General features: G+C 51.5%; 1 protein-coding gene across 1 annotated transcript in view; it reads left to right on the top strand.

Annotated features, from left to right (window-relative positions):
• Positions 1–1,065: 1,065 nt before the first annotated feature.
• The window catches only part of LOC119105393 (uncharacterized), a 30,623-nt gene continuing 18,098 nt past the window's right edge, over positions 1,066–13,590 (top strand). Inside the window, exons 1-2 of the mRNA XM_037228860.1 lie at positions 1,066–1,264; positions 8,488–8,827. Coding sequence (XP_037084755.1) covers positions 8,491–8,827 — 337 coding nt within the window. The 5' untranslated portion in view covers positions 1,066–1,264; positions 8,488–8,490. The remainder of the gene's footprint in view (positions 1,265–8,487; positions 8,828–13,590) is intronic.

The following is a 13,590-nucleotide window of genomic DNA, read 5'->3' as shown; positions in this document are numbered from 1 at the left end:
AACATCGTTGAGCCGCGCAAGCGATCGACCCGGTGACAAATCGGCGGGCTGGCCACACTCAAATGGCCCCCGGCACGAGACCGGGACTGATTCAGGGTCTGCTGGCGTGAAACGCCGTGCACGGGAACCCGGTAGAGGCCAGACTGCTGACTGGAGCACAGGAAGGTGATGTCCTGTTATTTGCCGTTAAAGCAGGATCAAGATGGGATGGTACAAGGTGTGGACAGCTGGTGGATTGTGAGGGGGGGACAGGGCACACCAACTGGACTCGGGCCAGTCTGAAGCTCCGGGACTGTGGTTTCATGTCGACATTAGTGCTTTTCGCAGACCCGGACAGCTAATCCGTGTGGTCCGACTGGACCTGATAAATTTGCTGTTCGTGACCTAGAGCCACCAAGGCCATGCACAATAAAGTGTGTGTATGGTGGACATATCGTGCAGAAGTAATTGTGTCTGTCCTCGTGAGGAATTAGTGAACCTGTGGTTAATGTTGTAATCGCCCTACGTTCCTTTTGCCGAACCCTCTATAGATGATTGTAGCGATCGTAATCAGTGAGAACACGGCGGGGACGCCTCAGAGGGCCTGGGAAAATTTTCCAGTCAGACTGAGCTCTAGCATGAGCTACAGCAGCAGCAACAGCAGCTTGTCACGCGGCTCTGACGAGCTGGCTACTGACGCGATCAACCAAAATCACGCGTTTATGCAAAACAGCGAAACCGGGCGCCGGCGCGACGAGCCGGAGTGACGACTCTCCGAGCGGCGCTGTGCCCTTCGCGGCGGCGGCGGCGGCAGCGGCGGTGGCGCCTTCGACTGGCGGAGATGGCCCATCATTCGGCCGGCAATGATCCGTGGCTCCCGCCGGCCAGGGGTCTCGGCGTCAATATGTTACAAGGGCGCCGGCCGCCCGCGCCGGCCCATTGGTGCAGCCGGCCGCCAGAGGCGGCCCCCCGCGTAATTACGCTCTCATTAGACGCGGATTGGTCGAGCGCGGCGCCGATGCCACGCCCACCGGGACGGCCCGAGTTTGCCTCGGCTATCTGCCACTTCCGCGCCCATTTCCTCTGGGTAATGAAAGAAGTGGACTTAAGCACACAAGTTGGACGTTACGAATTTATGTTATTCAATTATTGGTTTCGAGCTTTGGTCGCCGCCTATTTGCGTTGAAATACGAGCGACCATTGCGTCTGCCGGTTGGACGGCTAACTGCGCGACGCCAGCCAGTAACGACGCGGCTCTCCGTCGACGAGCAGCGCCCCGGTCGAGGTAAGCCGGCGCCCCTTCGGCCGCCCTAGCACGTGCCCAGGTCGCTCGCGGCAGGTAGGGACGTCCCTCGCCGTCGGGTCCCTCCCCCGCAATGGCCTGTTGTCGCTCCCGCCCCCGCCGCCCGCTCGTTAAAGAGCGGATTCCATGGAAAAACTCATTTCCGTCGCCACATCCTGAACAGTCGGCCGTATCGCCAGTAAACCTTCCGTCCGCAAGCCGCCGGATCGCCTTCCGCGTCCGGCTCGCCGCTTCCGGCGAGCTTCCTGAACCGGAGGCGCCCCGGCAAAGAAACGCACGTGGCGCGTGGGCGGCGGTCGCTGCGGTCAGGTGGTCGCCGGATGGCGGACTGATTGGCCGTTGCGTGGCCCGGAAGTGGTCACATGACCATTACGGGCCGGAAGGTCACTGGTTGACCCGACCGCCCGTCGATTGCGTTATGTCGCGTTAGCAAGGTGGGAACAGGATTTAATAGCGGGATATGCATACTCTCATCTGGTTGAATCTGAGTGGCAGACCACTTTGCTGGAACCAGCGCTTCAGATCATTCCAAAATATTTATGTACGTAGCCTGATATGACCTGATCTCCATTTCGCTTAAGTGAAGCACGTTGAAGTGATTGTATGCAGCAATAACGCACGACTGTACAGCTGTCGGACTATTTTATAGTTAAGTTATTGATAGTCGACGCTGCCCTAGACAGGGGTGAATATGGTGAACTTCGCTGATGGCAAACGCCGCTAAGATTATGATTAATATAAAAATATAACTCAAAACCACGCGTGCCTAAAAAAGTGGCCTAAAATATGATTTTTAAATTGGGGATACTTTCATCCCCTGCAATGCCTGATAACTGCCGGACCACCGGAACATCCCTGAGTTGCAACTACTTCATGAAACTTGGCAAGGTGATATAGGAGTACAGAAGACATGTACTTGTAACAGTAAACTACCAACGGCACATGCGAAAATGGACAAGGTGTTCATAACGTACAAAATCAGCAGTGACATAACATGGTAGATGTCGCTCAAACACCCCGTCCTATTTTTGCAGGCGTTATAGGCTCACAGCCTTTTAGTTTGTCCGTACGGATAGCGCGACTTTGTCACCTCGCTGCGCATCTGTCTTCGGAACCATGTGTTCAGTTTACCTCGGCCTGATTCAGTGCATCCAGCCAGTTTAAGCAAATCTCAAACGCCCACAGTTGGGCGCAGCCCCCGGCAGGCTCAGTGTCTCCAGACCTCAAATGTCCTGTGTTTTACAGCTACACGATAAACGCTGCTTTCAGCCATTGAAAACAAAAGATCCATTTTTGGAGCATTCACATTTCGCCACTTGGTTGTGGACTTCTTTGGGAGCATATCGCCACGCCGGTATCGGTTTTATGACACAGCGTAATTAGCGGGTGATATTGTCAGTCTTGCAATGGCCTTCCACAAGCCGAGTCAGTGGCCGACCACACCGAGTCAGTAGCCGTTCGCACCGAGTCAGTAGCCGTCCGCACCGAGTCAGCAGTCGCCACTCACGCCGAGTCAGTGGCTGCCCATACCGATCCAGTGGCCGCCATACCGAGTCAGTGACCGCCCACACCGAGTCAGTGGCCCGTCCACACCGAGTCAGTGGCCGCTCATATCGAGTCATTGGCCGCCCACACCGAGTCTGTGGCCGCTCATTCGAGTCATTGGCCGCCCACACCGAGTCTGTGGCCGCTCATATCGAGTCATTGGCCGCCCACGGCGATGACGCTTTCGTCGTCCTCGCACTCGGCCCGCGCGAACGTGGTCCTCATTCAAATTGTGATCACCATATTGATGGGCGCAGTGCTATGACATGCGTGACTCGGGTGGTTTCAGCGTAATCATGCAGCGGCTACTCTTCTCTGACGCACCGGGGATACACCGCTGTCGATTCAGGTGGTGCAAGTGTTAAAATAGCACAATGTCAGCTGCGCAACGGAGATGTCTATCTGGTACAATGGGTGCAGCGCCGTGGTGCGGCTTCCTATAAAGGGAGTATGCCACCTCTTTGTACTTTTCACTTATCGTTACATCCGACGCGTACAATTTGATCAGTCATACCAGTTTTCCTGCATCCTTCTGAAGAGCTAAGAATTTCTATTCGAAGTAGCAAACCCTGCGGTAGAAATATCATTTGACTCCCTGTTCACCACTATGAGAGTAACACATTTCATTTGCCTTTTGCAGCGTTTGTAACACACTCATATGTCGAAATAGTTACGTAATGAGTGCTACGAAGCTTACAACGATCCGCTTAGTCAACAAGATTTGTGAATACCTAGCTATTTCCCCTCGAATTCAACGAAACCTAAGACTATGACTTTGATCTATCCCTTATGGCGTTTACCACAGTGGCATAGTGGTAAACGCATGGCATGTTAGAAAAGGAGGTGCACATTGATTTTGGGAGCGGGAGTGTCACACGATTCATGTGACCTACTGGTTTAAACTTCAACCAACCAACTTCTCGGCAACGGGCCTTGCCCGCTGGGCCACCACAAACTTTTTAATTCGCGCAAGTAGGGATGCGCATGGTCGTTGTCATGACGACGGTGGTCGGGACTGCAGAAAAGAAGCGTGGTGCTGTTACAAGGCGTTGGCAGCGTAATTTGAACTCAAAATGATGAAAATGTAGTTCTTATTATGTTTTGACGGTGGTGCAGTGGTGCGACCCAGTGCCTGTCATTAGGCTAAGCTAGTCATGAGCTTTCACCATATCATGTTTTTTGAAATATGCCCCATCGGTAGGACACTTACTTTAACCCGTCCTCTCTCGATCATGCCGGGGACAAATCGCCCTTTTACAACACATGCGCAGCTCCCTCACAACGAGCTTGCCGCGCAGAGTTGAAGAGCGTGCTGCTCTCGGAAACCTGCAGACTTCACCAGACATGTCGCTTCGGTGTCAGCCTTATGGAGCCAATTAACTGACATGCTGTGGATGTGCTGTTCCAGCATATAGGATGTTTCACGTCCCTGACAACTGTCAGGAAGTGTCCGTTGATGAATTGGAGATAAATCCCATACAAAAAAATGTGAAAATTGTGAACAGAAATATGCTCGTCTTGCCTGCCACCACCATGCCAGGCTAGTGTGATCTTTGTGGTGGTCACGAACTTGACGTCTGTTCATAAAACAGCCTCTTTATGTCAAGACGATGGTAAAAGGGGATGCTATGTTGATGTGAATCACGCCAGCTAAATGATAGGAGGCAGGTTAGGTCGACAAGTTTGGTAAGCCGGGTGAGCTAATAATGCAACAAAGATGTGCAGGCAAAGGCGATATGACTATGGTCTCTGAAAGCGCACATGAGAGAGCAGAAATAAGATTGTTCCATTTTTTTTTTTTGGCAAACACCTAAGCTCTAATTTTTTGAAATCGTAGATTTTTTAGCTAGACCCCTGCTCTTTGCACATTTCATCTAAATGTCCCATTACATCGTGCGAGAAAACATTCTAACACAACATTGCATTGGTTTGTCACATTCTATTGGAGACAGTTGCAGTAAAAAATAATGTCCATTGAGTAAGTGCTATTGCAAAGCAGAGCTGACATGGAAGAAATAATTGTCGTGAATATTTTCACCATTACAACAAGCGACAACAGTGACGATGCTCACTTGGCCACGCATCCCATTCTACACAGTTCCGTAGCACTAATAAGGTTTTGCACCAGGTGTGTAGTTTCATAAAAAGATGGAGCTAAGCGAGAAAATTGTAAATCCACCACAGAAAGCACAACAAACAGGCCAAGAAAGCTTTTGTCCTGTTTGAATTCTAGTATCAAAGTGTGCATACTTCTCTGTCATAAAAGGTAGCTACACGATGCATTTGAATACACTTGTCAAGCTATTGTGATATGTTTCGAAAAGTTGCCGCTGGAAAGTGTAAACCCGTACTTGTCATTTCAAGAAGCAGGGCCTTTTCAATCGTTTACGCGGGAGAGATGACTGCCTCGACCCCACACTTCTTCAGCACGAGATGTGGCTTCACCATCCTTGCGTTAAATCAAAACGCAACTATTCGACGAGAAACAAACCATAAATGCTCGGCAACGCGAAAGGAGCCACTGCCGACCCTTTGAAACCTAGCCTCAGCGTTAAGAATATGTTGCCCAGTGTTCGTGTCCCGCCGGGCGTTATTCACAGCGTGTCTACGTCGTGCTTATTCCACGCCCTGACACTATATCATGTGGCCACATAAAAGCAGCCCGGCCCATTGAAGCAAACACGACACGCACGTTTGTGGAAGACGGAGTGGGTAACAGCCTCATGATTGATGAAAGGAGCAATTATGTGAAAGAGAGTTCTCCCGATTCATGCGCAGGCTGGCCTTTTTGATATGACGTATTTCGTCGCATGATACTGATGAGGATTATGAGTGGAAAGATGATTGTAAATACCAAGCACACTTGGAAAAGTGTTGCAAGGTATGATGACGATATGAAATGCAATATAAACTCTTCGCAGTTTTCGGATAGATGATATATCTGCCTACCCAATGGAATCGAAACATGGCGTAACAATAGCTTCACAATCACTCAGGCATATACTTGTATTTGTAATTATGGACGTAGGCTGTGATGCGTAGTGTTTGTGCAGAAAATATCTATGGACCTTTTGCCCAGTAATTGGTAGTTTCACATCATTGCTTCAAAAGTCACACTACTCACACATTAGCTTCAAATTGTTACGCGATTCTGTTATTTCGATGTGGCTTAGGACATGTTATGTGTCAGGGATCTGAGGCAAGCATGTGTTCAAACACCTGCCGCAAAACATGCGAAAACTCTGAATAGATTGGGTTTACCACAGAGGTTAGCAATCCTGAACTTGGATACCTGAAATGTTTGCCTGTGGGGGTCAGAGAAGGGGGGTCAGGGGAGGGGGTCAGAGGAGGGGGGGGGGTCAGGGGAGGGGGTCATGGTATGCCATCTGTAAGTATCAGAGGCCGCACTTAGGCCATACATGGCTGGTACATGAACGCTGCTCCAGGTAAACAGGGCATCACGAATGTGCAGAATGAGGCGTGAATGAGGAATGAAGGGCGGACGAGCCTGTGAGCACTGTTTCATGGGTTTGGGCCCGCGAGCACTATTGCATGGGCGCCAGGGTAAAACTGCAGTACGCGTTTGTTTGCGACACTTCGCTGCGAACAGCATAGAACCACTAAAACTTCTCTATACATTTTGATGTATTCCATTGTAGTGTCTCAGTCTGCTGCCTGCTCACTAGCCTGTCTTTCAATGACACTGTGTGGTGAAGGAAGCTGTAGAGTGACTTGCTTCTTGTGTCGTGCCGGGGAGGAAGGTTTGATACTTGGCTGGGCCGTCTGAAACAGTCATGCTTGCATGGTTCACTTCGATGACATTTATGACTCTTCCAGGCGCTGTAAGCTGTGGAAATCATAAACTTATGGCAAATGTAAATTGAGTACGTTTGCATGGCTAGGCATGGGCACATACATGCTGGCTGTGGCTGAAGGCTATAGAAAAATAAGGTCACTAGACCGCAGTAAAAACTGCGGGGAAGCTTCCGGCATCGGAACATGAGCCAGGCCGTGGGGCCCTGATCCCCCAGTATGAACATACGTAGGTCGAAGTTTGCTTTCAGCCATCGGCTATTATTTTTTAAGTAATAAATACCCCTTAGCAGCTCCGATGGTCTCGCCGGATTTGACAGCTCAGTGGGATAGAGTGGGGCGGATGATGTCCAATGCTAATCCCACACCGAATGCGATGGAGCTGCAACATGTGTCGCACGAAATAGTATACAGACAGTTGGCGTGATCAAAGAAAGTCATGAGTCGGTCATAAGCGAGACACAAACCAGACCGTGAATGACCTAAAGGTCAAACATTGACACACAGGTCACACAGGTAAATGCTAGCTCATTTCACAGTATTGTCTAATGTGTTTTCGACCACGAATCATGTCCATCATCGTCACACGTCTCATCGACGCTTTATCATAGTAACGTACCTTCCGTGTGATAAGACAAGATCAACAGTGACACCAAGAACGCCGCCGTGGAGCATGTAGTTTAACGTGTATTTTCCACACTTTCGCATTGTAAACCTTTAAGAACAAAGTTTTAGCTCATATGATTGGCATTTCGTGAAAGCAATGTGTTGTGAGCACAGCCAAGAGCGTCGTGTAAACATACACATTTTTTCCACGATGTGCTTATTTTCAATGCTGAACAGCAGTATTAAGAAGATGCGACCATACAGCAATCATTCTTTCGACATTATACTGAGAGCTTCAAGTAATCAAAACATATTCACATCTGTAAACTGCTGAGCTTTTCAATTTTGACCACAGTGTTATCAAGAGAAAGAGAAAAGCCACCAGATTATTCCATTTTCAGACCATTTTTATCACCAGAAACAACTTAGAAACAGCGTCAGATGCTCCGGACTGAGATGACGGTAGTGACCTTACGCTAGGGCTCTCATATATCCTGACAATTATTCCATTTGTTTCAATCACTGAATACCTCAAAGTCTGATCAAACGCTTGCAAGTCAGCTATGTCTTTAAATTCATGTTTGAGCTTCACGTTAAAACAACACTGCATTCCCGCGATGCTCTTGACAATATTGACCGAGCAACTTCGCGTCTTCGTCCATTGTGGGGCAGCTGAAGACCTATTGACCCTTGTTTGACTCATAAACCAGGCAATAAACAACAGAGGGCCAGCTGCTGCCATCTGACCTACGGGTCCTCCCTACCTGCAACTGATGCACAGTGTTGCCAGCTGTCACTGCATAACCTCCATGTTACTCGAGAATCGTGCCCAGGCGTTGTACGGGGGCAGCGCCTGCCCCTATCTGACGTTCGTCTTCCCCTGCCCCGGGCGTCACACGAGTGCAGCAGCAGCTCCCGTCTGACCTGCGTCTCCCTACCCCAGGCGATGCACGGGGGCGTCAGCAGCTCTTATCTGATCTGCGCCTCCCCTACCCCAGGCGTTGCACGAGAGCGGCGGCAGCTCCTGTCTGACCTGCGCCTCCGCTTGCCCCAGGCGATGTACGACGGCGGCAGCAGCCCCTATCTGATCTGCGCCTCCCCTGCCCTCCCCTGTCTCAGGCGTCGCACGACGGCGGCAGCAGCTCCTGTCCTGACCTGCGCCTCCCCTGCCCTCCCCTGTCCCAGGCGTCGCACGACGGCAGCAGCAGCTTCTGTCTGACATGCGCCTTCCCCTGCCCCAGGCGATGTACGAGGGCGGCAGCTGCTCGGACCTGAGCTCGGGCGGTCCGTTGGACCTGAAGCGGGGCCAGTTGATGACCTCCCGGCTGGGCGCCGCGCCGCACGCCATCAAGGAGGAGCTGGCCGGCGCCGTGGAGTGGCCCGCCGGCTGTGGCTACCGGCTGCCCAGCTGGGGCGCCGGCGCGCCGTTCGACCCGCTCAAGAGCAGCGTCGACCGCGTCAAGATGGCGCCGCCCGAGCTGGGCCGCGAGCGCTCCTACTTCAGCCCGGGCTTGTACCTGGGCCGCGACTCACTCGCCGCCTGCCCGCGCGACATGAGCGAGCAGGAGAAGCGTATGACAGGTAGGTCAGGCGCCAGCGGCGTGCTGCTGGGCTCGGCGTTAGGACGGGGCGGGGCGGGGGTGGGGGGCGGTGATTAGGCGGTTGGGTCAGACGTGGCGGCTGGGGACGATGTGATGATGGGACGGAGCGGAGGAGAACACGGCGGGCAGGCCAGACTGGGCCAAAGTATGCCGACTGCTGCAGGAACAGGGTGCGAGGATGGCGAGGGTTGCGCGAGGAACGAGCTCGCATCGGCTTCAGAAGGAACAGAGGGGAATATAATTGCTGGTTTTTTCTATCAATCCAAGATGACCACCATAACTTCTGTTGGCGAAAGCTTCGACCTGAAATACAGAGGACAAGGAATATGCCGACGGAGAGACGTCCACAGAGTCCAAGGAGATCAGCGTCCACATGATAACCACCATGACCACACGACGTCCTATATACGCGCCTCGCAATGTAATATTTTTTTTGTTTTGGACAGCTATTCAGGATCCGCTGGAAAATTTCAACGGACGCTATTAGAATCACGCCAAAGCGGCCAAACACGCTCTGTTTATCTGGACGGGCAGTAATATTTGTATTTTAATTTTTCCGCCGTGCCCACCAATTCGCACTAGTGTGAGCCGGAACGGCGGCGCAAAAGCAGCAGTGTTATTAAAACAGAACTCCGGAGGTAAAGCACGTAAGTGAAAAGTACCATAATTTACGATCGTAGCGCATGACGTGACGGTGACCTTCTATGAATCCGGTCCCATACGTGCCCCAATTAGTGGTCATAGATCAACCACATTATGTGACTACAGGGTATTTATTTCGCCACTACACTCAGGAAAAGCCGTTTTCTTCTACGGTACAAATGTGCAGTGTGCAAATCCACCGTGTTTCGGGCCTATTACGGTGCTGTGGCCGCATAAAGAACACCGGTCTTTTCCTGGCTTTGTTCGCCAGTGTAGCGGCTATTGTTTGAAGGCCGGTGGTGAATTGTGTTGGCCTTGTCGCAAGGAGGAATTGACATGCCATGAGCACCGATACCAAGTCAGCCTTTCTCACACAAGACATGATTACTCATTGAACTACGCAGCCATCACCATTAAACTAAACGTCGGCCCATGACAAAATTACACGCAGAGGAGCCCATACATGGTTTATCATCATTAACTGTCCGTATTCCCACAGGATTGGTTAGATGCTAGTCCTTGAGGTGGTTGCTTGCATGTGATGCGCCAAACCTCACACAATGCAGCACAACACAGCACATTGTGCAACACAACACAACGCATTGTGCAGCATAACAGAGTACATTGTACATCACAACGCAGCGCATTGTGCAGCACAATACAACGCGATCAAAAGTAAACAAAGAAACATTGTGCCTTTCGGCACAAAAGAGAGCTTTCTGTGACACTGCTCGTCAGCCCCTCAGATGGTGTCCTGGTAGCTGTGGCGTTGGAATCTCTGGGAAGTTTGCGTGGAGACAGGCGCTATTTAAATCACGTTTCTGGTCATATTCCACCATGATGTTCATGCAACTGTTTGCCGGGAGTACTGATCAGTCCCTCGTTCTTCCTCAGTCCAGCAATACTACCTTGAACGACCACCAGTGTTACCAAATTTTTAGCTTGCTCTTGAGCGAAACTGATTCAGAAGTAAAATGCCCAGGTGTGCTTTGCTTCATCGCCGGTGGCGACAATGAAAACCGTCAGAGAAGTCTTGGCTTGGATTCATGCCACGGTGGAATTGTCCTGTTACACTACTTCATATGTGCACATTACAAACCCGCGTGAATTGTGTCCTGTAAGTTCGCGTAATCCGCGTAAAATCCGCGTTAGCTGTGTGCAAAGTGTTAGTTTAGGCTCCTTCCTTCGGCTTCCACGTTGCGCGTTGAAAGCTTGGCATCCTGCACCGTGCCACGTCATCACGCTCAAATGTGGTCACGTGATGTAACCGGTGACGTCACACGGGCGGGGGCGGTGGCCAGCTGTTGCAGGGCCAGCCCCGGAACCCGCCGCTATTGGCGACTGATTTATGCCGATGATCGCCGCGCCGAGCGTGCGCGGAGGTTGGTGCGGACTCGCGACACGACGGGCGTCCGGATCGGCTGGTTCTGCACACTAGAATGGCGACGGCTCGCCCACTCGCCCGCCAGTGTGGGGTCATCCACTGAAACAATGCGCCAGCGAGGTTTTTCTGTTCGGGACTACATATCTTTCTCGTAAATGGGGATTCATGCACCAGCGTTTCGATGTTCGTAAAGGGCGTTTATTTATTTTGTTGTTGACCACGTTGAACCATGCATTGGAGCCAGGTGGGATTTCATACAGTTCGGGTATTCACTCTGCATGTCAAAATCATTTTCACTCCAAACCGCCTCTACTTATTGCAACGTCGCGAGCTATTAGGAAATACGCTTGTCACTACGCCTGTCCTTTATGACCAATAAATTGTTCCCCCTTTCTATCCCACCCCGTTTGGTCTTGACTCGACTCAAAATCATTTCAGATATATCATTCTCAAGAGGTTATTCTCCCCCTTTCTCCCTGTCAGCTTGGTTTAGACCACACATACCGCCGTTTGGAGCCACCATGCAACGGACGCGCATTATCAGCCGTTCCAAGAGATTTCGCAGCTGGGCCTCCTCATCGCCAAGTACCTCGGGTCGCAGTGCAAACTAGGCAAATAGCCGCCATCGCTCCCCTCGAAGACCCAACTGCTCGAGCTTTGTCTCAATCTGACAAGTTGGCGCGCCGTGTTCGCGCCATAATTCACGCCCGGCGGCAACAGTCGGCGCTCGCCGTGACGACGGCGGCAATGTGAGCCGTCATGGCTGGCCGACGGCGTCTGCCCGGCGGCGACGGGCCGGCGGCTGCGCCGGCCGAGCAGCCTTCCGAGCAGGGGCGCATCCAGGAGAAGAGCGGAGGAGCTCACTGGATCAGGGGCGGGTCCAGTAGAAGGATGGATGAGAGAGGCTTGCCGTGTAGGTCATGATGTGTCATCAGTAGCAAAACTAAGTGAGAAAGGGAAATTATTTGGCGCAGGAGTCTAAACGTATACGACATAGGAGAAGTTCTTTCCAAAAACTTAAATTCGTGAGGCGCGAGTCGATCGAAATATCGCCGTAAACCGACGCCCGGCGTTGCAGTCACCCGATGTTGGGCGGCGTCCGTCGCTGCAGGTAACACCAAGCCGTGGGAGGCAACGGACATCAAATACCTTTGCTCATAAAAGCGATGCTACCGAGCACTCCTTAAGCCGTCGTACGATACGAGAATGTCCCGATCTAAGGTCTAATATTTGAATCAGACATTGCCCGCTTGATTGCCATTTGGCGGATTTTCATGTGCTGCTGAGTATGAACTCGCACGAGTATGCTGGTTAGTATTGCTTTAGACTTTCACTTCTCTAAGACAACTCACGTGATGCAAACAAAACTGTGCATAGCATATGACTCAGAATATATTGTCTGTGGTACAAATTAATACATACGGCAAGTTCTGCAGCCTGTACCAAGGACGTAGAGAAGGAAGGGGGAGGGGCGGTAGGGCAACACCATGCACATCTTGCCCCTTGCTGAGCCTGTGTATTCGATGCACCGGCCCAAACAGACCTTGCTCACAGACTGGAAACCCAAAACGCGTGTTGGCGGATATCGCACGGTAGCAGAAATACCGTCGCAGCTGGGCTTCACATATTGCTGAAGCTCCAGCTCCAGCCGCAGACGTCTTCGGCGGTTCGGCGCTGCGTCGCGCTCCTAGTGTGAAGCAGAAAGAGCAAGATGGCCAGCAGTGCCTGCACATTGTTCCGCAGCTCGCAGTCGCTGAGGTCTTGCAGTGGAGGCTGTGTGACTGGTCCGTGCCGGGAAATCAGTTCGCTGTACCTCACGGCCTCGAAGATGAGATGACCACTGAGCCTCACAATGATGACCTCACGGCCGCTGAGATAGCGAAGACCCTGTGCTGAAGAACGCCCTCGGGTTGCTGCTCACGAGCGGCGCGACGATCGGAACCACCTGTTCGCGCACCATGTGGTTCTCATCCCATACCATGCCCAGCAGCAGCTGTTCCGGACGGACCCAGTGCCCGTTACGCTGGAGGACTGGCTGCACCATGGCCTATGTGTGCTGCGGCAGCTCGCGGGGCAGTGTGATGCTCGGGAACAAGTTGCGTAAGCCAAAGTCCTGGACGAGGTCCTTGAGAGCGCTGCTGGAGGTCTCGGTAAAGATGTGAACTAGAGTCGAGCGGCCGGTGTCAACCATGTGAAAACAAGAACGAATATATTAGAACAATTCGCTACGAACTGAGCATCTGATCATACAAAAATAGTTGCGCCTTTTAAGTGTATGTAATTATGCCGATATGCAGAGTCCTTAATTGTGACAGAACACATATCAACAAACATGCTAATAAGCATGAACCGACCAGCAAATGATATGCATACTACGGCACAAAGTATGATAATAAGGAAATGCTCAGCAGTGAGCACATGAAATATCAATTGATACTGGATGAGTTTTAGGCACTCATTGCTACAAATTCGAAGATAATGCGTTTTCATATTTACCTGACATGGTTCGATTGTCTGATTCGCCACTGGGCTGCCACGTTTCGGACAAAGCCGTTTTGAACGCCGGAGGCCAGAAGGTACAGCAGCTGCTGGTGGGTGCTCAGCTGCTGAATCAGGTCGACCGGCAGGTTTGACACATGCCCCTACCTAAGCTTGAATGTCACAACGTCCCTCTCCCAGACCTCTCCGGCACAGGTTTTGCCGATGGGTCCAGAAAA

The sequence above is a fragment of the Pollicipes pollicipes genome, unplaced genomic scaffold, assembly GCF_011947565.3.
Source record: "Pollicipes pollicipes isolate AB1234 unplaced genomic scaffold, Ppol_2.1 Scaffold_6138;HRSCAF=7277_pilon_pilon_pilon, whole genome shotgun sequence".
NCBI classification, from domain to species: Eukaryota; Metazoa; Arthropoda; class Thecostraca; order Pollicipedomorpha; family Pollicipedidae; genus Pollicipes; species Pollicipes pollicipes.
Note: the sequence above shows the minus strand (reverse complement) of the source record. Positions and strands in the feature narration are given on the sequence as shown.